The 23,699-nt window shown below is 39.9% G+C and overlaps 3 protein-coding genes across 3 annotated transcripts; 1 reads left to right on the top strand and 2 right to left on the bottom strand.

The window, feature by feature from the left end:
• Positions 1 to 17: 17 nt before the first annotated feature.
• Positions 18 to 9,096, bottom strand: aco2 (aconitase 2, mitochondrial). Its single transcript, XM_054598767.1, has 17 exons — positions 9,049 to 9,096; positions 7,160 to 7,302; positions 6,567 to 6,825; positions 6,382 to 6,474; positions 6,136 to 6,294; positions 5,820 to 5,970; positions 5,601 to 5,705; positions 5,014 to 5,105; positions 4,381 to 4,486; positions 4,088 to 4,245; positions 3,925 to 3,998; positions 3,720 to 3,831; positions 3,342 to 3,620; positions 3,035 to 3,226; positions 2,289 to 2,421; positions 1,952 to 2,073; positions 18 to 1,837 (listed from the first exon to the last, which is right to left on the bottom strand). Exons 1-17 carry the CDS (start codon positions 9,082 to 9,084, stop codon positions 1,706 to 1,708), a joined length of 2,346 nt encoding a protein of 781 aa, XP_054454742.1. The 5' UTR covers positions 9,085 to 9,096; the 3' UTR covers positions 18 to 1,705.
• A 452-nt stretch (positions 9,097 to 9,548) lies between these two features.
• phf5a (PHD finger protein 5A) lies at positions 9,549 to 11,394 on the top strand. The gene is made up of 4 exons (XM_054599295.1): positions 9,549 to 9,676; positions 10,036 to 10,059; positions 10,689 to 10,855; positions 11,002 to 11,394. Exons 1-4 carry the CDS (start codon positions 9,625 to 9,627, stop codon positions 11,089 to 11,091), a joined length of 333 nt encoding a protein of 110 aa, XP_054455270.1. The 5' UTR covers positions 9,549 to 9,624; the 3' UTR covers positions 11,092 to 11,394.
• A 1,016-nt stretch (positions 11,395 to 12,410) lies between these two features.
• On the bottom strand, positions 12,411 to 19,116 carry tefa (TEF transcription factor, PAR bZIP family member a). The gene is made up of 5 exons (XM_054598714.1): positions 18,827 to 19,116; positions 16,904 to 17,293; positions 16,375 to 16,595; positions 14,933 to 15,144; positions 12,411 to 14,427 (listed from the first exon to the last, which is right to left on the bottom strand). The coding sequence occupies exons 1-5, from the start codon at positions 18,945 to 18,947 to the stop codon at positions 14,406 to 14,408; spliced, it is 966 nt and encodes a 321-aa protein (XP_054454689.1). The 5' UTR covers positions 18,948 to 19,116; the 3' UTR covers positions 12,411 to 14,405.
• Positions 19,117 to 23,699: the final 4,583 nt, after the last annotated feature.

Here is a 23,699-nt window from a genome sequence, read left to right as displayed (position 1 = left end):
CAGACTGTATTCACATCACTGGAGTGAAAGTATTTTATTTTACAACCGCTTGGCATTTCTGTTTGTACAGAAAAAAATAATCTGGGAGGAAAATAACAACACTTGAATGTACATGTAATTTAACACTTCACAGAGTCTGTAGTGGTTTATGTCTTCCTCTGCTTAACTCTTGATGAATTAAGTTTACAGATACTGGGAAAGAAAATAAAGTCGTCATAAATACAAAAACACATCCGGTTACTGATCCCCATGTTGAGGGTGTCAGTTATTTATATCCACAGAGTACCAAAACCGGCTGACATGGTAATCTGGGGCTCTTATGAGTTACCACATTACTCAATAAATTCAAGTGATAATTATCAGTTTTACATTTTCTCCACCTGTTACTCTCGTTTTCTTCCATACAGTTTGATTTTTGTGGAGGTGAAAGTAACACAACAGTGACACGTTACACTACAAAAAAATGGCACTGAAAACACAGGATGGACAAGGACACAGGTCCAATGTTTAACCTGTGCTTGAAATGTTTTTTTTTTTTGAAAGTTTATGGATAAAGCACGCAGGAAACCATATTATGTTTGACCTTGTTAAGAAGTTGAGGACTGATCGGGAGAAAGGAAGTGATTGGGTCAGGGAAGAAGAGGAGTGTTTACTGTATTCTCAAACAGTATTAACGGTCTTTCTGTATATTAGGAAACGTCTGCAATGGTTCTCATGTACTGTGATGGATAAAATCATACTTTGCTGAAAGAACATGGATAAAAAAAAAACTGACCCCTAAAAGCTCCTGTTAGATATCAAGTAATCAATCTGTGTGATGTTCAAGATAAGCTACGTTAGTTTAATTTACTTTTAGGTTGAATCCACCTGTTCTCAAACTGGCCCATGCACTTATGTGATTTACTACGTTTCCAATAATGCCTAGAAAACAGCTGTGTCAACTAGGTGCTGCTCTCAAAACTTTAAATTAGATAAAATGATCTTGCTACTGTGACTTGTTGACACTACAGTAACTCCTCATGGCCACTAGGGGGCAGACAGGCTAACCACAAGTATAGAAGTAAATAAATTAATCAACATGTGTGTTCCTATTGGATCCATATGGTCAATGCAAATGGACCCAGAGATGCAGCAAACAGGGTTTACCTGTTCAAGGTTTAGTGTTAATGACATCGGGGAAGGTTGAATGATTGACTACAGCTGATTATTTTCATGCAGTGTGCAACAAAATCCTCAAGCAACTGTGTGATCATCTGGCTGAGCTCCAGAGTGAAGTGGCTTCCATGCTCTACAGACCAGCTTGAACAGCTGCAAAAACAACAACAGCACATCAGCTGGCAGGGATTTGTGTCAAAGCTTAGTGTGTTAAAGGTTTGTTTTTACAACAGACTCCGATTTCTAACGTTTGACTTTGAAACATAGCGGTGTACAGTACCTTCAAGATCGCTATGGACTGACAAATGACGAAAACCAGGTCCTATGGTTGTGTCATCAACATTAGACTGAACTCATCAACTGACGACATTTAACTCTTTGAGGTATACAAGTCACGATGCTTCAGTCCAAACTGTGTGCTAATGCAGATGATGGAGCAGACATTACCGGCATCTACATTCTTCTTCCACACACTCCTGAACACCCGGTTACCCGGTTCTCCCCCCCGAAAATCCTCCTCCTCCACATGTTTGTTCCTGGTTCCACCACCTCACTGCAGCTCCTTCATCCTGTTGAGGGCGGAGCCAGCCTGGAACCATTCGATCTGTGTCTCGTTAAAGCTGTGGATCAGTTCCAGGGTCTCCTCGCTGCCGTCGCTGTGCTTCACGACCGCGGTAAGAGGCTGGAGAGACCGAGAGGAAGAGAAGAGGTTCTCATTACAGACGCTATTCATGAACAGATGTGGGAAAAGTTACTGCAAGCGAGCAGTTTGATTCCGGCTGTAATGCCCTCTTACCTTTCCTGGAGCGAAGGTTTTGAGTCCTCTGATGGAGATGTGGTCATCAGAGCGGATCTTGTCGTAGTCTGATGGGTTGCTAAAGGTCAGTGGCAGCACTCCCTGCTTCTTCAAGTTAGTTTCTGAAGACGGGAGGTAGACATGTTTGGTGATTGAACAATGACTGGTAAAGTATAAGATTTCAGATAAAAAATAAAAATAAAAACATTCAATTACATAAAATTAAATTAAAAATAAAATTATTGGACATTGTCCAAATAGGTCATCTAAGACTTCTCTTCACATACTGAATCCAAAGACATTATCCCCCCCGTCTTTATTAGGTGTTGTGCAGTACCATGAATTCTGGCGAAGCTCTTGACAATGATGGCTCTTCCTCCCAGGTGCCTGGGCTCCAGGGCAGCATGCTCTCTGCTGGAGCCCTCACCGTAGTTGTCATCTCCGACCACAACCCAGGACACACCGTTGGCCTACACACAACAGGAAGGAAAAGATGTTAAGGCTGGATCTTGATTTAATTTGATTCCGGAAACTTTGTTCACAGTCTTTTGTTTACTTTGTGAACTGTTGGTTCAAACAAACATATTATATTTACAATGATGATGAAAATGATCAAACAGCAAAGAGCAGCAAATACTCACATTCCCTAATGGGTGACGTTTTTGTTTAAAAAAAAAACCCAAAGACCCACAATTAATCAGTTATCAGAGTTGTTGCTGATTAATCAACCAATAACTGAAGCTCTACATGAATCTGCACATGCATCCAGACTGAAATTTACATATCTAAACGTAAGATTGAAAGTTAATGATTTTTTTCTAGGATTATTAACTGCCACTGACTGTTATCAGTTTATAACAACATATTTCAGCCCCTTTACTAGTAATATTAGGTGGAGTCTTTAACGAGGCTAATCACATCCACTGTGAGCCACAGCTACAAAAGGTAAACATTTCATGTCCATTGGTCCATTTTACATTAACAATGCAACATTGCACCTGAGGAATGTATTGGTGTGCTGCCAAAGAGTAGCTTTGGCCCAATAATCCAGTACCTGAACCCTTTCCCCTCTGGAGTCCTCACCTTGTAGTGACGGGCCACATCAGGGACACCTCCGTACTCCCCTGTCAGGTAGTTCTTGAGCTTGTTGATGGCGTCATTCTCGCTGTTGACTGCACCGATCAGCATGTTGTTGGAGATGTTATCCAGGTGACCGCGGAACTTCAGCCAAGGCCCAGCAGCGCTGATGTGGTCTGTGGTGCACTTTCCCTTCACCTGTGGAGAAAGTAAAGGAAAGTTAAAAACAACATTTCCATTCTCAACACAGCTGCAGTGAGAAGGTTTAAAGACTAACTGCTACAGGGCTGGGTGCCATTTCAAAAGACCTGACCTTGATGAGGACCTTCATGTTCTCCAGGTCACCTCCGCTCCATCTGTCAAAGGGTTCGAGCAGCTGTAGCCGGTTGCTCTTAGGGCTGACGTCCACCTTGAGGCTGCCGCCGTCAGGGGGCGGGTGCTGGTACGTGTCCTGGCCTGGGTCAAAGTCCTTGGCAGGTAGTTCATCTCCGTAGGGGGGGTCCAGCTTGAACTTCTCACCGTTGGCGGCTGTAAGGTAATCCGTCTCTGGGTTGAAGTTTAACGTGCCGGCGATTGCCATGGCAGTGACAATCTGAGGAAGAAGAGGAGATGGAAGGAATTTAGCCTTAAAATACAAGTTGTGTGTACATTAATTCGCGGAGTGTGAAGTGTGGATTTAGTGAGAGTTAACCTCAGGGGAGGTAACAAAGGCGTGTGTCGCAGGGTTAGCATCGTTCCTGGCAGTGAAGTTTCTGTTGAAGGATGTGACGATTGTGTTCTTCTCTCCCTTTTTCACATCCTGCCTGAAAGCAAAACACACACACGACGTATTAGCTCAAAGAAAACACGAGGAATTGAGCCATCTGGACACTGCAAGTCTTGTTACAAACCCTTACCTGTCCCACTGTCCAATGCATGGGCCACATGCGTTGGCCAGGACCACACCTCCAACATCACCAAGGGTCTTTGACTACAGGAAGACACAAACACATTTGAGCTTTCTTTACATTATTTTAAGGGAGGTGCAACTCACTGCTTTGTTTGTGCTCAAACACTCACATATCCATCTCTCTCAATGGTGGCACGAATCTGCTCGGAGCCAGGGGTGACTGTGAACTGGGCTTTGCATGTCAGGCCTTTATCCAAAGCCTGCTTGGCCACAGAGGCAGCGCGGCCCATGTCCTCGTAGCTGGAGTTGGTACAGCTGCCGATCAGACCTAAAAAGGGGAAAAGAGGGATCTCAGAGAGCATCTCGCTGAAAGCATTTTCATGCACATTCTGACATGTAGCGCGGTATATAGCAGGAGTAAGACCAAAGCTGTGCAGCCTGTCTACCTCTGGTCACTTCTTACCAACTTTAACCTCCAGCGGCCAGCCGTTCTTCTCAGCAACAGCACCGATTTCAGACACTGGGTGAGCCAGGTCGGGGGTGAAGGGCCCGTTAATGTGGGGCTTCAGCTAGAAAAAAAAAAAGAACACAATGTAGACGTTACTCAAGTCGTTCTCAAATAAAACAATCGCTGTGATTGAAGCAGTCAAGTGAAACCTTTCACTTGTGCATACATTTTGCAGCAATTTATGTCAGTCATGTTTAATTATAATGCTGCAATGTGTATTTGTATGTATAAGAATATTCTGATAGCATTCTGATAAATCAGTCTCCAAGCTTTGGTAACGGACAAACAGAGGATACATATTTGCACTATTCCCACCAAGACCTGGATCAAACATCGTACAACTTTCCTGACTTTACAGATCTAAATTAAAGATCTCCGTCAAAGTGTTTTATTATTTCACTCGTCAGAATAGATGGTATAAACACTAGTATTTCTAGCAGACTATAAAAACACTTTCTAATTCAAATCAATATTCAGGTTTGCTCATAAATCACCAGAGACCTATATTTTTATGTCACTTTCTCCATGTATTTCCTGATGCGCTACACTTTGAAGTTTCCAATGAAGGCAGAAAGATAAAATGCAGACCTCGTCCAGATTGAGCTCGACGAGCTCGTCGTACTCGCAGCCTTCATCTGGTACCAACAAGTGTGAGAATTCATCAGACAGGGCAGCGATCTCTGAGAAGAAAAAAGAGGAGTGTTGAGACACTAACGAGACACCAAGCTGTCATTTATACTAGGCAGGTTTTCCATGAAGATAGGCATTGACATACACACAGTTTAGAATCTCAGTAATGATATTTCTTGATTTCTTGCATCCTTCTTTCATTTGTTAGGAGGTGAAATGTTTTATATGTGCAAATCTAATGCAAACATCTATAAAAGTGTTCTTTTTCTGGGGTTTAAATTCTTCAGGATTTATTTTGTGCAGTTTTGCGTTGTGTAAGAGTTGACGTATGGAACAGATACAGTTTGATAGAGGGAGATGAGAAGTGTCAGTGATCCTGGCCTAGATGTTAATTCAGAATATTACATACTTTATCAAAACAAAGCCTTTTTGTGTTCATTGTCTATGGATTGTAGAATGGTATCGTCTTCCCTTGTCTCGGTCTCTATGCAAAGTAATACATTATTACTTCAATTAATATTGTATGACCAAAAGCCTGAACATACGTCCACGTCCTGTCTTCTCCAGGTACGTCTTCATGCGGTGGTTGTAGGGAAACACTGAGGTCGTTGCTCCAATCTCTGCTCCCATGTTGCAAATGGTGGCCATACCTGCACACAATAAAACAGATGCATATTACATATGAGCCAAACAGCTGTGAAGCAAAATAAAAATATATCAAGTGTAATAAGGTCAGGTTGGAAAAAAATAAATGTTTTACTGACCAGTGCAGGAAATGGAGTCAACTCCTGGTCCGTGGTATTCTACAATGGCTCCAGTGCCGCCCTTCACTGTCAGGATACCAGCCACCTTTAAGATGACATCCTTAGGAGACGTCCATCCTGAGAGGCTACCGGTCAACTTCACACCAATCACCTTGTGAAAAAGAGATTGGTGAATTCATTGTGGTAAGAAAGTTCAGCGGTAAAAAGAAACAAAACTACGGCTGAGAAAGAAAACACAGGGAGAATGTGACTGGAAACAAAAGTCAAAAGACGACACAGTCAGCAGAACGTGTGCAACATATTGTGTTCCTCTAACCTTCGGGCACTTGAGCTCCCAGGCGATTCCAGCCATGACATCTACAGCGTCCGCTCCTCCAACGCCGATGCAGATGGAACCAAGCCCACCGCCGTTTGGTGTGTGGGAATCTGTGCCAATAAGCATCACTCCTGGGTAGGCGTAATTCTCTAGGATGATCTGTTTTTGTGGGAAATCTGAACATTAGCATGCTAATATTACAGTAGCTTATTATTTCCAGGCACTGCATCCAAACAGTGGTAATACCTGATGGATGATTCCAGAGCCTGGTTTCCAGAAGCCAACTCCATATTTTGCCCCAGCGCTGGACAGGAAGTTGTAGACCTCATGGTTGACTTCCTATGATGAGAACCATGATGAAAATGCATGTTAACAAGTGATCACTTTTAAGATATTAATAATAATTACCTTAAACTAATAAGATCCCTCACCTTTGCTTTGGCAAGATCCTTCACTCCTCCGGTCTGGGCCTCGATCAGATGGTCACAGTGAATAGTGGAGGGCACGGCCACCCTCGGCAGGCCGCTGCTGATGAACTGGAGCATCGCCATCTGGGCTGTGGCGTCCTGCATGGCCACGCGGTCGGGACGCAGCCGCAGGTACGTGCGACCGCGGTCGATCTCCTGTTTGTGGGGGTCATCGAGGTGGCCGTACACGATCTTCTCTGACAGGGTGAGCGGCCGGTTGAGCCTGGACAGAAAAATTAAACAACATTTTGTTTGTACCAGGATGCTGCGATATCAGGGGAAGATTCAGCAAGGAACGGTCAGACGATGAGAATACAGCTACAACATTAAAATAACCAAAAAAAAAAAAAAAAAAAAAAAGATGAAGGAAGAAGAAAAATAGTGTAAAGATAAACTGGAGGTCAGGCTGACCGGCGGGAGTTGGTAAAGGCTACAAATATGATGGAAAACTGTAGTAAAGGACAAACACTCACCCACCCACACAGATAACGGAGTGTTTGGGAATAAACAGTGTTTCGAGCCACAGCAAACATAGAGTAGATAAGGAGAACGCTGACCTTTTTCGCACAATGTCAATGTTGGATTGGAGCCTCTCATAGTTGACGAAGGAACTGGGCTCAAAGCGGCTCATAGACACTTGGGCTTTGGCTCTGTAAGCGGCTGATACATGTAGGCGCCGCGCACCTTGGCCCAGAGCCAGCTGGAGACAAGAATCAAAACATACAAGTGATCACAGAGCTGCAGACAAAACCAGACACACTGTTGTTACTCCTGCACTGTTTCGCCACTTACAGAATGTATTCAAACAAATAGATGAACCCTCACCCTAAAGGATTTTTGTGAATGTTTGAATCCATTTTGAAATTCTGCTTTTGAAAACCTTGTTAAAATAGAGCTGATTGAGCAGATTTAGAAAATAGTGTGCCTAGGATCATATTTATATGGTAAAATTACTTAAATTATGGGAAAGTACCGTTTGAATGCCATGCTGTTTTCCAGTCCACCCTGAAGTGTCAGATATCAGGGTGATACCAGGTGAACGTGATGATGATATAAGTTGTAAACAAAAATAGTGCAAAGACATAAACACCGAATGGATATACATGGACTGGATGATTATGTACAGTATGCATGTATAAATGATGTCTATATACTGTAAATAAACAATGTCTGATGTATATTGACAGTGACTGATGATATGTAGGCCATTGGGCATACATATTAAACCAAATGGTTTATTAAAAACACTAAAATTATAATATATGGTGGACATAGTGTGTGTTTTTTGACAGTGTATGACTAATTTAACTTTTCAGGGTAACATCCTGCAGAAAGAAAATGTTCTTAAATCATCTTTTTAAATAATAAATGAATTTATCAAAGAGACAAACTGTCAAACAACTAGAGGTCTTTAATGACCAGACAGACAATATGTGCTAAAGATCAGCTGTCATTCAGTGAAAGACCTGACAGGGGGCAGCTGAGCCCACAACCAGTCATCACTTGACCTTTGGTGTCAGGTCGCCAGTAGCAAAGAGCTGCTGTCAGTCAAACCATGGAGCAAATTAAAGAGTTAATACATTAATTGGAATTCTAATTATGGACTGACTCAAGTTTCTCTAACACTTAACAATGCCAGCTGAAAATGACATTTGTTCAGTGAAATGTCATGAACTAAAAGACAACATGGGATTTTCTTTTCAATTTACAGAGCCTTCATACATTGTTTTTTATGTCTTTATCAGAATAAAGGTGTTCTGGTTATCTGATCTTTTTCTTCTTCAACACCCAGCCTGATGAAGCCATCAAAGTGAGCTTGAATAGACCTCAATCAGAGCTCACTTTGGTCAGATATTAAGAGTTTAACTTAGACACCTTGGGGTTATTATTAGGTCAGATGTCAATATCTTGACAGCACACTGTTTTTATTAGACATATCAGGGACACACACCCTGTTAACTATATGACATACTGAATGGATTACTTTATCTTGGAGCAATGGCTTAAATGTGCAATGCTATGTGTGCTGTATTACCTTTAACAAATATGTTATATCTCCTTTACACTCTGCTCTCATGTCTGCATGCTGGGAGCTCTAACCTTGCGGTTAACCTTGTTATTAAAAACCAAACTCCACTGCTAGAGATATCCTAGCTATTGTCATTTTAAGGACTGAGGAAATACGTAATGGGTTCTTGTAAACGGAGACATTAGGTGAGTTTTATTAAGCCAGTGCCAAACTAGTTGTCTCCCACTGGATGAGTTCAGTGCAGTCAGGACACGATGACCTGTCCGATGAGCCTGCGATCGTTTCACAGCTTATTTATCCTCCTGGGACTTTAAAATGTGGGTTTAACCTGACAACTGATTTATACAATGCACCACAGTAAGTGACATCTGTCACTAGTTTCTATATACACTAAAATGAGTCGATTTCGTCTCTTACCTGGAGCCGGGCGACAGTCAGACAGTAAGTTGCCATTTTGTTCACTGACAAAGATGTGTCGGCTACTAGTGACGTCACAGCTTTTAAACCACGGGCTCGCAGGTCCTTGAAGGACAAATATTTACAACACTTTCACTTTTATTTAGATTTTTTAATAATTGCAATATAAACTTACATTTATCAGTTTATTTTTTATATATATTTTTTTTACCATTGACAACAAAAAAATATAAAATGAAATTTCACCCATGCAATATATAAATATAGCGTTAATATATGAATGACTTTTAGAAAATTGAGGGATGAGCACAATTTATTATTTATTTTTTATTTGTAAAGAAATAATAACTGCACAGCCACAGTTTTCATGACAAAAGATTATAATAATGTATTGTTATTAAACACAAAAAGGCGAATATGGAGCCTAAGCAGCAGGACCATAGAACCTATAATCGAGTCCCTTGTCGTTCTTCTTGGGGTCGCCAGGGGGCGGTAATGCGAATCCTCGTCCAAAGTTTACAGGTCAAAGGTCACCGCTGAACCAAGCCAGCAGCGCTCGCCTTACGTTAGCCAACAATGGCTAAACATCACCCAGATTTGATCTTTTGCAGAAAACAAGCCGGTGTCGGTAAGTGTAAACCTATTTAACTTCACGCGTTTGCTAACACTGTTTTTATTTCGCCGCAGCTGGGTGTCTGTTGTTTCTTATGTTTTGCGGGAGCTAACGTTAGCTGCTATGCTAACGGTAAGAGCATGGGTTTCATTGAAACGATGTTAGCCTTGTTGTTAGCTTAAACACGTCCACACGTTTATGTCGCCAGGATGATTTATTGTTGCAGTTTCACAGAAAATGATTTCGGTATACTTAATAATGGGCTGTAAATATGAAGAAATAAGAGGATATTACTCTGATCTAGCAAAGCGATATGAATAAACTGCTAGCCAGCCTGGCTCACTTTCTGACTGCTTCTTGTTTTTGTTCTTCAGCTATCGGGAGGCTTTGCGAGAAATGTAAGTGTTTCCTTCTGTCTTATACAAGTAATGATCTATTTTAAAGTCATACTAATCTTCGGTTTTAATATACTTACTTCCATTTTGCTGTTAAACCTTTGCATTCATACATGCATCTGATTACATGTTAAGCTTGTGAGTCGTGCTACAGGGATTGAATGCCAATTTCAGTGTAATAATATTTAAATTAAGCTACAAAGTGTGCACACACTATCACATAAAAGGGTATTTTGTTACCTGGCTGCTAGAAAAGCAAGCTGTATAAAGATATATCATTACGTTGTCGATAGTTTCAATAAGGACGTGTTATTTAATAGACAAATGATTAATCAAGTATTTAAAAATAAACCATCCTTAATAATAAAGTTTGTGGCTGCTGTATATTGACAGACACAATGTGACATTATGGTCGAGTAAAGTTTTATCTCAACACCTTTTTGAATTTTTTCAGTGAACTAATTAATCCCCATTTCATTGATACATTGTTTCAAAGTTCATTTAGTTGTACTGATGTTCAAACTATGGCTTTGTTAAACAACACAAATACTAAACTTATTTTATTCTTTCGTATATTCCTATACATATTTTCTCATCCAATTCTCTCATCTGTCTTGCGCCTGTCCTTTCAGGTGATGGTAAATGTGTCATCTGTGACTCCTATGTGAGGCCGTGCACGCTGGTGCGCATCTGTGATGAGTGTAACTACGGCTCCTACCAGGGACGTTGTGTCATCTGCGGAGGGCCAGGAGTGTCTGATGCCTACTACTGTAAAGAGTGCACCATCCAGGAGAAAGATGTGAGTGGCCTTAGGAACACAACACGTTATCTGTCACTAATACGAGACTGCATAAGGATTTAACCAGGCCATGTTTGTGAGATTTTTGTCTAGCTTCTTTGAGGTGAAAATGTTATTTATTGGGCTCTTTCTGTTTCCCTTTACAGCGAGACGGCTGTCCTAAGATCGTGAATTTGGGCAGCTCTAAAACGGATCTGTTTTATGAAAGGAAGAAGTATGGCTTTAAGAAGAGGTGAAGATGCCACGGCCCAGTTTTGTTTTAGTATTTCAGCTTTTGCAGATTTTCTTTAAAAAAAACCTGAAGAAACATTTTTTGACTTGTCAATAAAAACTCTGTTTTATATTTCTGTGTTCCTGTTTTGAATGTTGAAATACTCTTGAACATTCAAGCTTGTAACGTAAAAATTGAGTCTTCATACGCTCACGAATTGCTTGATATTAATAGTCACTAAACATCTGGCTTCTCTGCGTCACTGACAAACATTATTTAATTACCAGCAACCCTACAAACAAAAAGACATCATTGGGTTCATACTAAACATTTAAATATATGTTTGTATTAAACCAGGCTTAACATTGGGATTCTGTTTATTTAAGGTTTTTGTCATCTTACTCCACGGATATCTGAATTATTGCTTTGTTTTTTATCCAATGCTAAGAATCATCAACGGACACTTCATAGGTGAAAGATTCAGCTGCCAAAATTCTTAGTATTTTAATTATTATTACAAACTTACAATAACACATTTTGTTACAGCTATGGAATAAAAATAAGGAACAAAATATGCTCTCCATCCTGACACATCAAAGTGTAGATTTAATGTATTAATAGGTTGCTTACACAAATTCAACCGTATCAATTTCTTACTGTACTGAGGAGGTAGTAATGCTTTAAACTGCTTCTTTTTACAAATCTCATTAAACTCTCTCCACCAGATGGCAATGTTCACACTGTTTGAGCTTTCTTCCGCTCACTTAACAGTACACACATGGACCTTAACTCCAAACTGGACCATCAGTAATTATTCACCCTCCTCACAGTATCCCTTTGTTTCAGATTGATGAAATGAATCAAATTAAATAAATATTTATAAGTGAAGACAGGGTTTAGTTATGTACATGAAATTCTAGTGCCTGGGGAAAAAAAAGAAAACATGAAAAGACTCGGGTCAGCTTGATTTTTTTATGAGCTCAACTTTTACACAGCAATTTTTTTTCCCTATGTGCAAGACTCTCAACACAATTGTATTCACACTGACTGAATTTAGAAGACAAAATGGTGAAAATATGGGTACCAGAATACAATCACTGTTTGTATTGTATTTAATTAAATTGTAAATACAATCAAAGTATTAGATATTCATATTTCTATATTGTCGTTTGGTTGGCCCAGAATCAATCAAAGCAAAGTACCTCTTCTTTCAGTTTGTATTGGACTTCACTCTGGACCTGAGCTTTAATTTATTTAGATAAGACTTAAGGTCGTCTAAATGAATATCTCACTGCTAGAACCTAAAGAAAAATCGCCATAAGAAAATAACTTAACACTACAAGACTTTCTCAACAAGGCTTTATTTATACATACTGTATATACAAGACAAAAAGGGTAGCTATACTCAAAAAAAAAGTTTTTTCACAAGAAAATTACAAAGACAGAACCAGGAAGGTTAAACCCCCCCTTGAAAGTTAATAAATCGGCCTGTTCCGGATGGAAGGCAGATGTAATCTCTATTAAAGCAGAAAGCATTAAAACATGTATTCATGTAGAAATTGCACTTATGGACAGTGTGACTTATTTTAACAGACGTTGATGCAGGAAGTAAAATTGATTCCACAAATATCACTGGACAAATATGATTGTCCTGACTTTGAGTTTTACTCCACAAGAAAGTTTGCCCTTTGTTAACTTTAAGAAAAAAAATGATGTCCTTATAGTTAAAGATGCTTTAACTCTAGGTTGTAATGTTAAAAAAAAACCTATATTTATTTAGATTTTATTACACCTTAAATAACGTTTCACACCTGGAAAACCCTTCCCCAAAAAAGTCCAGAATGTTTAATTTATTCATGGTTGAAAGCACAGCAACAGAAGAACAAAATAGCTTTCTGTTTTTGTCGGAATATGTTGAGTGTAAAATCTGTTGAGTCACAATTTGAATTAAGGATGTTACTAATGTTACACAATATGCCCCCATGTAAACTGGCAAACTGTGCACACCATTCATTTGTGTGCCCCCAATACAGTACTACTGAGGTTTCCTGGGTTGTCAAAAAAACAAATTCATGAAAAAAATAAAATTCTGTTGGCAACAGACACTGCCCCTCAGACAGAAAAAAAAAAATTCACACACAAATAATAAAAGGTGGGTGATAAAGGCTGATAAATGTGTCTATCACCACATACTAAGAACAGTTGATACAATCTAAAAGCACGTTCACCGGAAAGCATGAGCTCATTTACTTCAATAAGTATATAAAATGCTTCATATTGGCCTCATCACCAATGATAGCACTGTGAGAGTTATTAGGCTTAACGAGTCAACATTTTCCCTCCAGCTGCCATTAATAAGGCACAAATCAAAATCCTATTAGCATCAGACAGCCTGCCTTAAACACTCATTTTCACACATTATACACTCGGCCAACATGAATGCATATATCAGCTCATTGGGGAGAGATGGTAAGACCTTACATTTGAGGAATTTACTTGAAATATACCCAAAGCTTAGTATTTCAAAAACTTTCTCTTGCATTGTAACTGAGTATTTAATGTCCAATGAGCCTGAATTCAATGTAACATGGAGGGAAAAAAAAGTCTAGAAAGTAAGATCGACAATGAGAGCACAGTGTTTGTTTGTCTCTGTGCTTCGGGTAATGAGTACATTTAGGTGAAGAGAAGTGAACATGGCTGGACTCTTTTAGTCACGCCACTGTAATCCCCTGAAGAAGCTTCATTTATTGGAAATGTTGCAAGTTAAAAAGTTTTTTGTGGGCAAAGAAAAGCCCAGCTCTGCATATAATCTGCCATATAATATAAATTTGAAAACAAAAAGGTTTCAGAATTCATTCAAATGTGGAAAGAATTGGTAGCCAGCTGCAAATCATTGTTTCTACAATACCTTAATAATGACTATTCTAGTCTTAACTAATGCAATTGCTAACAAAGTATCATCTATCGTTTAAAAAATAAACAAAACTCATAGTTTCACCAAAATAAACATCACAAATTATCTCTTTCGGCCAAAGGCATACAAAACATGATAAAAGTACACTTCATCAAAGTTGTTTGCTGAAGAAGCTCTTTGAATATCCTCTCACACTCCTTTCATTCATATGGATAATTAATCCAATTCACCAAAAAAAAATAAAAAATACACTCCAGAAATGAAAAATAAATGTTAGGTCTTTACATGCTATAGCATCTCCATGGCAACACCAGTCAATGCCCTCCTCTTCTTCATCTGATCGATTTTAGTGTTTGCACGTATCAGCCCTGTTGGTTTGATTTATTTATTCATTCCAAAAAAATTCATAAATCATCTGCTTTCTATTAGTCTTCTTCCAGGACCGCACTTGAAAGGAGAAAGAGAACAAGGATGACAAGGAGGGAAAGCATTAAACGTCGGCAACAATATTCACAAGGTCACATGGTTTTGTTTTTGTACCTTTATAGATAACTTCTGATATACAACACCAGTTTTAGCTTCTTCTAATACTAATGCCCATTCAAAACCAGGGCACGTCTGACCCAGCTCTGGTCAGGAGGAGGCTCTCCTTTTTGGTGTGACTGCCATCCCAGATTTAACCCATGGGACTATGCTAGTCTCAAGTGTATCACTCTTCCAGCTCCTCTTCCTCTTCTCCTGTGTCTAACAGCACCCTAACACAACAGTCAAACACCATCATCTCAGCGGTACAAAGGATTCCCTATCGTCTGCTAACAATCAGGTCTGCTGTAAGGAAACACAGCCCAGATAATGTTTCTAACCTGACAAGTGAATACAAAGGAACTGATACTGTGCTGTCTCATAAATATGTCCATGAGGAACTGTGTATTTGCTATTCGTGTTCCCTTACAGTGCTCCAAATTTGGCTTCATAGCGACCCGCTGTGTTCTTGAAGCGACCACAATCCTTCCGTAGCTCGGCGACTTCTGACCGCAGCGCTGCGTTCTCGCGCTCCAGGAAGGCTGCTCTGACGGTGATCTGGTTCTCCTTTAACCTGCGGGCATCACGCGAGCGTTTGGCAGCCACGTTGTTCTTCTTCCTTCTGTTCCAGTACCTGTCGTCCTGTAGAGGTTGAGGGGGAGAAGGAAGAAGCAGCAGGTTGGATTGGGTTAAAGAAACACAACACCAGGCCCTACCATGCCTTCTGAGTGCGGTTACAAGGATACCCTTGTTCGACAGCTTCATGTATCAGATTGTCCTCACATTATCCCAAATCTGAACAGAGCCATGGGCGTAATATGGCTTAAAGCCAGGCTCCTTTGTGTTTGTTAACAAAACCTGTGTGTTCTCAGGCAGACTGGGTAGGAGGGAAAACATTAATTTGAAGATTTTCAAGACTGCTGAGTCACTGTGACATGGCCATTTCTACAGCATCTATTGCCCTTGTACAGCTTGTTTATTCAGAAAATAGCAGATGCTATTTGGAGCCAATAAAACTAGTGCATGCCATTTGTTTAAGTAAACATTATTTAGTGATTTTTTCAGCATGGCTTAAAAAAACACACTTACTTTGTAGGGGCAAAAGTGAAGGAATTAAGTAAATATAGGAGCAAAATGGGAATAGTAATAAAATCCTCTAAAATGCCAGAGTAGATCCGTGTTATTACTTTCAACATGGTTGTCTTACATTGTGAAAAGAGGGCCACTCTCCTTTAATTGTATCATGGTATCAGCTAAACTAAAAATCAATATTTAATGCGCATAGGCCACCATGTCGGTGCACATGAGCTGGTAAACTAAAATGGATGCTAGCCTTGCAGAGGCATCTCTACCATTCATCTTAAAAACAAAGTTACGGCAAGAAAATGTGTTCAAATGTGTGGAGGGAAAAGAACAGAGCGCGGTGGACGTGGAAACATTTAGGAGACCGTTTTATGAGGACAAGGAGGAAGTCACTTCCTGTTCCTTCGACTGTGCATGTGTTGAATACGACCCCAAAGCGTACACCGGAAAGTAGTATAAACACACACACACACACACTGCACTGTGGTGTCCCCGCTGTACATGTAATTGCAGTTAGGGAGTATATATGAACCTTTAGATGTAAGCTATTTTGTTCTTGCTCAGTCATAAACATTCTGGACAGCACTAAAAGCATCAGCAAATGTTACATAATACAATGATAAATAATATAGTTAATATAAAATTAATTATGATAAAAACTTGCTTCTTGCCCTGCGTCGTATTCAACTTTGCCAATCTATTGTGGTGTTTTTTCCTCTAAAGCAAGCTATGCACAAACACAGTAAAACAAACTGAAGGACTGTGTTTGACGTGCTCCTCCCAGCATACCTTCTGTTCCTCGGGAACAAACACTTTCTTGGCCTTCTTAATCATAGGTTGCGGCTTGAGCTCCTCTTCAGAGAACTTGTGCTTGCGAGGATCAAACAGCTCCCCTCCAGGCACACTCGACAGGACCAGGTCAGTGGGATCTGGCTCATAGTTCATATCGACCTCAATCTCATCGGGGTCAAGAGGCTCGGGGGTCGCTCTGTCATCTTCAGTGGTCACCTCTGAGCAGACAGAAGAGGAGCACAAGAACTGAAATAGTGGATGGCTGCAATTAAAATCAAGGTCAGGTACACTGTAGGCACCATGAAAAAACTTTTCAAAATATGCTTTCTTTCCACCATAACTAACGCAGACATTCCAACATGTACCAACTGCTAATAGTCCTGTAACAAAAATCCCTCCAATCCCTCCCGCCTGACATTTGTGACAGAACATTGTATGTCTTGTTTTTTTGCCTTGTAAAACACACACAGTTTTAGTAAAACCCTGCAGCCCTCTAGTCTCTGATCCACCAACCTCCACCACTCACCTGCAGTAACTTCGCAGATGATATCGGAGTCACTCTTGGTGATGATCACCACTTCCTCCCCACACTTGTCCAATTCCTGAATGGGTAGCAGGGCCAGTGATGACACGCTGGCTGGCTTGGCAACCTTCACCTGTGCAGAGGAGGCCTTTACTTTCTGCGTCTTCACAGAGTCAGTTTCTGGGCTGCTCTTTAGAGAGTCCACGTCAGGCAAGGTGGGGATGCCATTCTCCATGAGGAACTCCTCAAGGTCCATGTACTCCAGGTGGAAGTTCTCACCATCATAAGGAATGGTTTTCTCCCAGATAGCGGGAGTCAGGGCAGCTGAAGGACCCATATCACAACCCCCTACGCCTAGGTCCACATTATCTCCCAGATACAGCTTTTCCTTGTCTGAAACACAGAAAAGATGCACATTTAGATAAAAGAAAGTCAGTATTCACAGAAATTTGTCAACTTGTATGACATGACCCAGAAGGCAGTTGTGTCTAATCTAATGGAGGTCAACAGGTAAACTGCTTAATTAAAGCAAAGACGAGAGTTCATACCCTCGTTCTTCTCCTCTCCAAAAGAAACTTAATACAGAATGGTCCCTTGGGCCCCAAACCTAACCACCATGTTTTTGTTGAACATTTCGACAGTAGAGACTAGCTGTAACTTTCCACAACTGCTACAGATGGCAAATGCAATTCTCAACTGCAATCTACTACAGAACAAACCAACTTTGCGACACTTTTACTCCGGTTCCTCAGTCTGTCTGAATATTAGTGTTGCATTGTTGATCACATAGAAAGTCATATTTATTAGGAATTATTGAAAACTTGGACCTACAGTACCAGTCAAAAGTTTGGACACACCTTCTCAGTCAACTACTTTGAACAATCTAAAATATAAAACATATTCTGGTTTGTTGAGCATTTGTTTGTTTACCACATAATTCCATATGTGTTCCTTCATAGTTTGGATGTCTTCAATATTAATCTACATTGTAGAAAAAAATAAAAATAAAGAAAAACCATTGAATGTCCAAACTTTTGACTGGTACTGTATGTAAATAAGTCCTCCATGTACTAGTTATCGTTCAGTGGGGTCCTCGGGAGACCAATGTAGAGTTTGACCTATTTGAGCACAACCTTTGACATGTCATGCACCTTCCCTTGATATATTTTTAACTTGCGTATTTCTGTCGACCAATAAAAAAACAACAAAAAAAACATTGCAACTGGGAAAGGATTTCTTTATCAAATGACGTGCAGAAAAGCCCAGATGAGTTAAGCACACACACATGATCGACCTACCAGAGAGGAAGCATCGCGACAAGATGAACAATTAAAAGCAGCAAAAAACATTTGAAATTCTAATAATGTTAAGTGTTTGATAGTGGACTCAGACTGACTCTTAACGAGGGCAATATCAAGAGCCTGGCGAGCGGAAGTGGACATTTGTTACATTACATTACATTACATTACATTACATTACAGTCATTTAGCAGACGCTTTTATCCAAAGCGACTTACAGGAAGTGTATTCAACATAGGTATTCAAGAGAACTACTAGTCACCAGAAGTCATAAGTGCATCTCCTTTCTTAAACAAGCATCTAAAAGCATAAACCAGAGCAAAAGTATAGTGCAGAGGCAAATTACTACGAAAACAATAATTGCAACAGACTAATACGAATATAATAAGTGCTACAAACTACTACGAATAGGATAAGTGCAGTAAACAAATACAAATTCAATAAGTGCAACAACTAATACGAGTGCATGTGTTCCTGTACAGTAGAGCTGAGAGGGGCTGTGTGTACATCCCGTGTACATGTACACAAGTGAGTATCGTTGTGAAACGCAGCTGTCTGACACACGTTTCTCACGTGTTTCCGCCTTTGTTCGGCCGGACTCGGGTTCGTCGTGGTTCTCCGCACTCACCGTCGTCGCTGTCCAGAATGTTCGGCGGCGGCATTTCCATGATCTTCTTCAGAACCACGGGGAACGAACCCGGGGCCCCCGTGGCCGGTTCCAGTGTGATGACAATTGGCTCTCCTGACATTTTCCTCCCGTGTTGGTATCCACGAAATATGACCCAAACAAAGCAGGCTGTCGGTTTTCTCGATAACGCTAATTAGCTCAGGGTAATTAAAATGTTTTTTAACGGTGATAGCATCCCCCCGACGGACCTCTTCTCCGTACACAGCCGCTTCCTTGGTAAACTAGGTCGTTTGGAGGTTTGGTGTTGGGAACAAGCCACACCCCCTTAAAAAGAAAGTCCCCCCAGCCTTGTGTTGATAGGCTGGTCGTTTTATGAATATTAATTAGGCTACGGGAAGGGGGCGTGGCTTACAGCGGGGAGCCAATAGCAGTCGTTCCGTCGCAACTAGCTGAGCTCTCATTGGTTGACTGAGTTATATATCCATGTAACACAGAATACATTAACAGAAAAACGTGTCATGAGCCAACGTACACAATCCATGGTGTTAGTATGTCAATTTGTAGCAGCACCACCCCTATAATGCAAAAACGTGCAGCTGCTGCCCTTACATATCTACAGGCTCTGTCCAATAGAGAGCGCTCTGTTTATGTCCCTCACGTGTAGGAAGGGAGGTGCACCAGTGAAAATCAGTCTGTATGTAAGCCATACAGACGCCACACGTTGAGGGTTCAAGTTGCACCACAGTTGTAGACATCTCAAGGGCAAAAAGATCAGTCTCACAACAACAACCTCCACTTTCTCATGTATCAAAGAAACGAAAACAGGATGTACATGCACTTGGTTTCAACAAAATATTGTTCTAAATAAAGTACATTCTGTTTTCTTTGACAGGTGAACACATTTGAGTGCATGGCGCAATTATGCATCCTCCACTCATCTCTCCAATGTGTTTTTTTTGTCACTAAATGGATGTTCAGTCCATTTCTCTGCCTACATCAGTGTCATAAACTGAAAGAGGCAGCGCCTCACACCATGGTCCACACAATAGTTTTAATGGTGGTGGTGGGAGGGGGGTGTTTTTTGTTCAATGTTGCTTGCATGTATCTCACAGATTCAATTTTTTGCAAAACATAAACAAGAGACTAAGCCTTCAAGGTCAGTTGCTAGAGCACATGAGCTCAGTTAAATGATGTGTTCACAATGACCATCACCTTCTACTTCGCCTTGTGAAGCACCACACAGCCTCATTGTGCCATCAGACTGTATAACAACAGCGGAGACCACAGTCTGTCAACATGCTGACCAGCCCCCCCATGTGGATATACATGTACATTTTTATTCCTGTTCTATCTTTATTTTGTTGTATAGTATGTGTATTTATTGTCTGTGTCTGTGTAGCTGTATAGTATGTGTATTTATTGTCTGTGTCTGTGTTGTATAGTATGTGTATTTATTGTCTGTGTAGTTGTATAGTATGTGTATTTATTGTCTGTGTCTGTAGCTGTATAGTATGTGTATTTATTGTCTGTGTCTGTGTATAGCTGTATAGTATGTGTATTTATTGTCTGTGTAGTTGTATATGTGTGTATTTATTGTCTGTGTAGTTGTATAGTATGTGTATTTATTGTCTGTGTAGTTGTATAGTATGTGTATTTATTGTCTGTGTCTGTGTAGTTGAGCTGCTGCAACACTTGAATTTCCCCCATGGGGATCAATAAAGGAATATAATAATAATAATTTAAAACATATGGCATGACACTTAAAAAAAACTTATTTTGTCACATAAATTAAATATTTGAAATTTGAGCTCGGCATTTAACCGATCCTAAGCATTAGGAGCAGTCGGTTTCGGTAAAGCGCCCGGGAGCAGCTTGGGGCTGAGTGTCTCACTCAAGGACACTTCTGCATTACACAAACTTCTCCAGAAATATCATTAATAAGTATGCATTATATGTCAAAATACCCTTACTTGACCTTAAGAACCTTCCATTGCTGCTGTCAGGCTGCACAACCAGCTCTGTCTGCCATCCCAGTAGACCACAAATCAAAACACTAAAAAATCTGTGCAATACAAATACACTGTATTAGACTCCCTCACCGCTTTTAAATCAAATCTTAAAACTCACCTGTTCCTCTCTGCCTTCCCCTAAGGTCTTGATAATTTAGATTTCTTGTGTTTGGGTGGTTGTTCAGTTTTAATAGATATTCTTAGATTTCATTATGATTAAATTAATTCATTTATTTAAATTCTTATTTTATTTTTTGTTTGTTTTTAGTGTTTTATTATTATATTTGATTATTGTGATTGTTCTACCCTGTGCAGCACCTTGAGATTTCTTTGTATTTTAAAGTGTGCTATATAAATAAAATCCATTATTATTATTATTATTACTGTGCAATACTATAACTATAATTATTCTGTCTGTATTTATAAGATTTTTTTTTTTAGTTATTGTGGATTTTCTTACTTACTTATTTAAAATACTTGTTTGTTTTTTCTACTAAGTACCTTGTTTGCACTATATCTATGCTACTGCACAGAGGTGACCACTGAAGATACGATTATCGTATCTTATCTTATCTTAAACTACCTGCTATCACAGAATACTAAATCACAGTCAACAGGCAGCGCACACAGTCTGTTTTGGCTCACATGGATGCATGGCAGCACATTTCACAGGTCCACAATAACATTTCCCTTTCGGGCAAAGTTAATAAAAAGTGAATATCCACAAAACCCCATGTTCTCACTGTACATTCATAAATGTACAAAGATTAGAGACTTTGCAGAATATTTAGCTTATTTTGCTTTTTGACACCTCTATGCATTTTGTGTGGTGTTGATGAGATAAGTCATTGCTCATTATCACACAGTAAATATGCAGATTATATGCATAAAGCAATGTGATGCTCATAAGTCATATTTTAAGTTCTTCTCCACAGGTGCTCCTGACAACAACACAATGGAAAAATAAAGAAGCCACGACTTCGAAGCCTACATAGCAAATTCTTAGCAACAGCACACCTACCAATGTAATGACATTACTTGACTCTATTATGATCTAATTAAACATGATCCAGAGAAGGCAAACAGGGCCATCTGGTGATTTAATCATGAATCTACAAAGCCCACCAGCCCCTTAACAAAACAAACACACACACACACACACACACACACACACACACACACACACACACACACATAACATACCAGCAACATCAAACAGTAGTAGAATAATAAGATCCACTCTAATCTTATCTCATCAACACATCCCAGAAACAGGAATTATGTCACCCAACAAACGTGTGATTCTGATAAAGCTGTGATCCAGTTGTTGTTATTGTTTACTATGCAGAGAAATTATCAATGTAAGGACTTTTTTCTTTTTTTTAAGAATTTACATTTGTTTTTCCACTAAGTATTTTCGGGTGATAATGTAGAGATAATTATGGGCTGCCTTTCCCAACGTCAATACGGTTTCTTTGCCGAGTGTCGGGTGACGGTCTAAAAAAAAAAACCCCATAAAATGCTAAAACAGTAAGACACTGTTCATATCAACCCGCTACAGCAGCCAGAAATAGTGGAAACCAATCGATTAAGGTGATTAAAGAGAACATGTTAAATAGGCTGAATAACAAAATGGTGATCACAGAAATCACACACTAAAAAAAAAATATCCTACATGGTTTCGGTAATGGTAGATCAATACTCAGCAGGCACATTTACTTTTTTTCTTTTTTTTTAATGACTCCTCAGGTGGTTACTAAAGCGAAGACCCTCGCAGTCCAGTAGCTGACACACATTAACACCCAGATCAGCAGGGATTACGCAACAAGCAGGCTGTCGTATGCAGATATGTTCAGATACTGTCTTCCATACGCCAATCATCTCCTTTGCATGAACAGTTACGACACTGCACGAAACTGAGCTTCAACAAAACACAGTGCAGTGTTTGATTTAGACAGCAACTTACCATTATCTTCAAAGTTCGGGAGAGTAAACGGATGCTCAAGAAGAGCCCTAAAAATCTCCGGCATCTCTGTAGTCTCTGTAGTCATGATGTTGTTGTTTTTTTGTCTTTAAATTTGTGTTAACCGATATTTTTCAGAGCTGGTCAGCAGTTCACATGAAGCTATATTACAGTAAAGTGAAATGAGGTCAAGTGAGGCTTAAACAGGCCTGACAGCTCCCATGCAAAGTTAGAAGTACTAAATTGTAACCAGGTCATAACACTATGAACCCTGCAGAAGTTACTTAACGCAGCCCGCCCACTCAGCCGCCCCGCAGCCAACCAGCAGCGAGCTTTCCCCGGCAATCGACGGAAAGAGCGCTGATTGGTCAGTAAGTGGGTCAATCACAGTCTTGAGCCATCTGCTTAAGGCTGAAAGACCCTGACCATAGCAGACAGTTATGTATCAATAAAATACAGAATTTGAAACGAATAGCATTTAAACACCACCTGTAGCTCCTCCCGAATCGTCTGTCTGTACGAAAAGAAAATGATACTATGCAAATATTATTATTATTATTATTATTATATAAGTTAAGGGCTATAGCACTTACTATATTCGGATTAGTCTGTTGCAATTATTGTTTTTGTTATTTGCCTCTGCACTATACTTTTGCTCTGGTTTATGCTTTAAGATGCTTGTTTTCTTGAATACCTATGTTGAATACACTTATTGTAAGTCGCTTTGGATACTGTAATGTAATGAAACCTAAAATATATGCTACAAGACGCTAACTTCCTTGAATGTCATAGTGCACCATGGGAATGTTAGTATAGGGCTATACAATACACGTGTATATGAAGATAACTTGAATGTCATAGTGCACCATGGGAATGTTAGTATGCACTTTGCACAGCAGTC

Source organism: Anoplopoma fimbria, chromosome 5 (genome assembly GCF_027596085.1).
Source record: "Anoplopoma fimbria isolate UVic2021 breed Golden Eagle Sablefish chromosome 5, Afim_UVic_2022, whole genome shotgun sequence".
Lineage (NCBI taxonomy): Eukaryota > Metazoa > Chordata > Actinopteri > Perciformes > Anoplopomatidae > Anoplopoma > Anoplopoma fimbria.
Note: the sequence above shows the minus strand (reverse complement) of the source record. Positions and strands in the feature narration are given on the sequence as shown.

Coding starts and splice junctions, on each gene's coding strand:
- aco2 (XM_054598767.1), bottom strand. CDS start 9,084: ATGGCAACTTACTGTCTGACTGTCGCCCGGCTCCAG. Junction 5,971..6,135: donor GGGAGCTCAAGTGCCCGAAG/GTTAGAGGAACA, acceptor CTTTTTCACAAG/GTGATTGGTGTGAAGTTGAC. Junction 1,838..1,951: donor AAACCTTCGCTCCAGGAAAG/GTAAGAGGGCAT, acceptor CGGTCTCTCCAG/CCTCTTACCGCGGTCGTGAA.
- phf5a (XM_054599295.1), top strand. CDS start 9,625: ATGGCTAAACATCACCCAGATTTGATCTTTTGCAGAAAACAAGCCGGT. Junction 10,060..10,688: donor CGGGAGGCTTTGCGAGAAAT/GTAAGTGTTTCC, acceptor CTGTCCTTTCAG/GTGATGGTAAATGTGTCATC. Junction 10,856..11,001: donor GCACCATCCAGGAGAAAGAT/GTGAGTGGCCTT, acceptor TTCCCTTTACAG/CGAGACGGCTGTCCTAAGAT.
- tefa (XM_054598714.1), bottom strand. CDS start 18,947: ATGTCAGGAGAGCCAATTGTCATCACACTGGAACCGGCCACGGGGGCC. Junction 17,294..18,826: donor CATTCTGGACAGCGACGACG/GTGAGTGCGGAG, acceptor TCTGTGTTTCAG/ACAAGGAAAAGCTGTATCTG. Junction 14,428..14,932: donor GAAGCCAAATTTGGAGCACT/GTAAGGGAACAC, acceptor TCTCCTTTCAAG/TGCGGTCCTGGAAGAAGACT.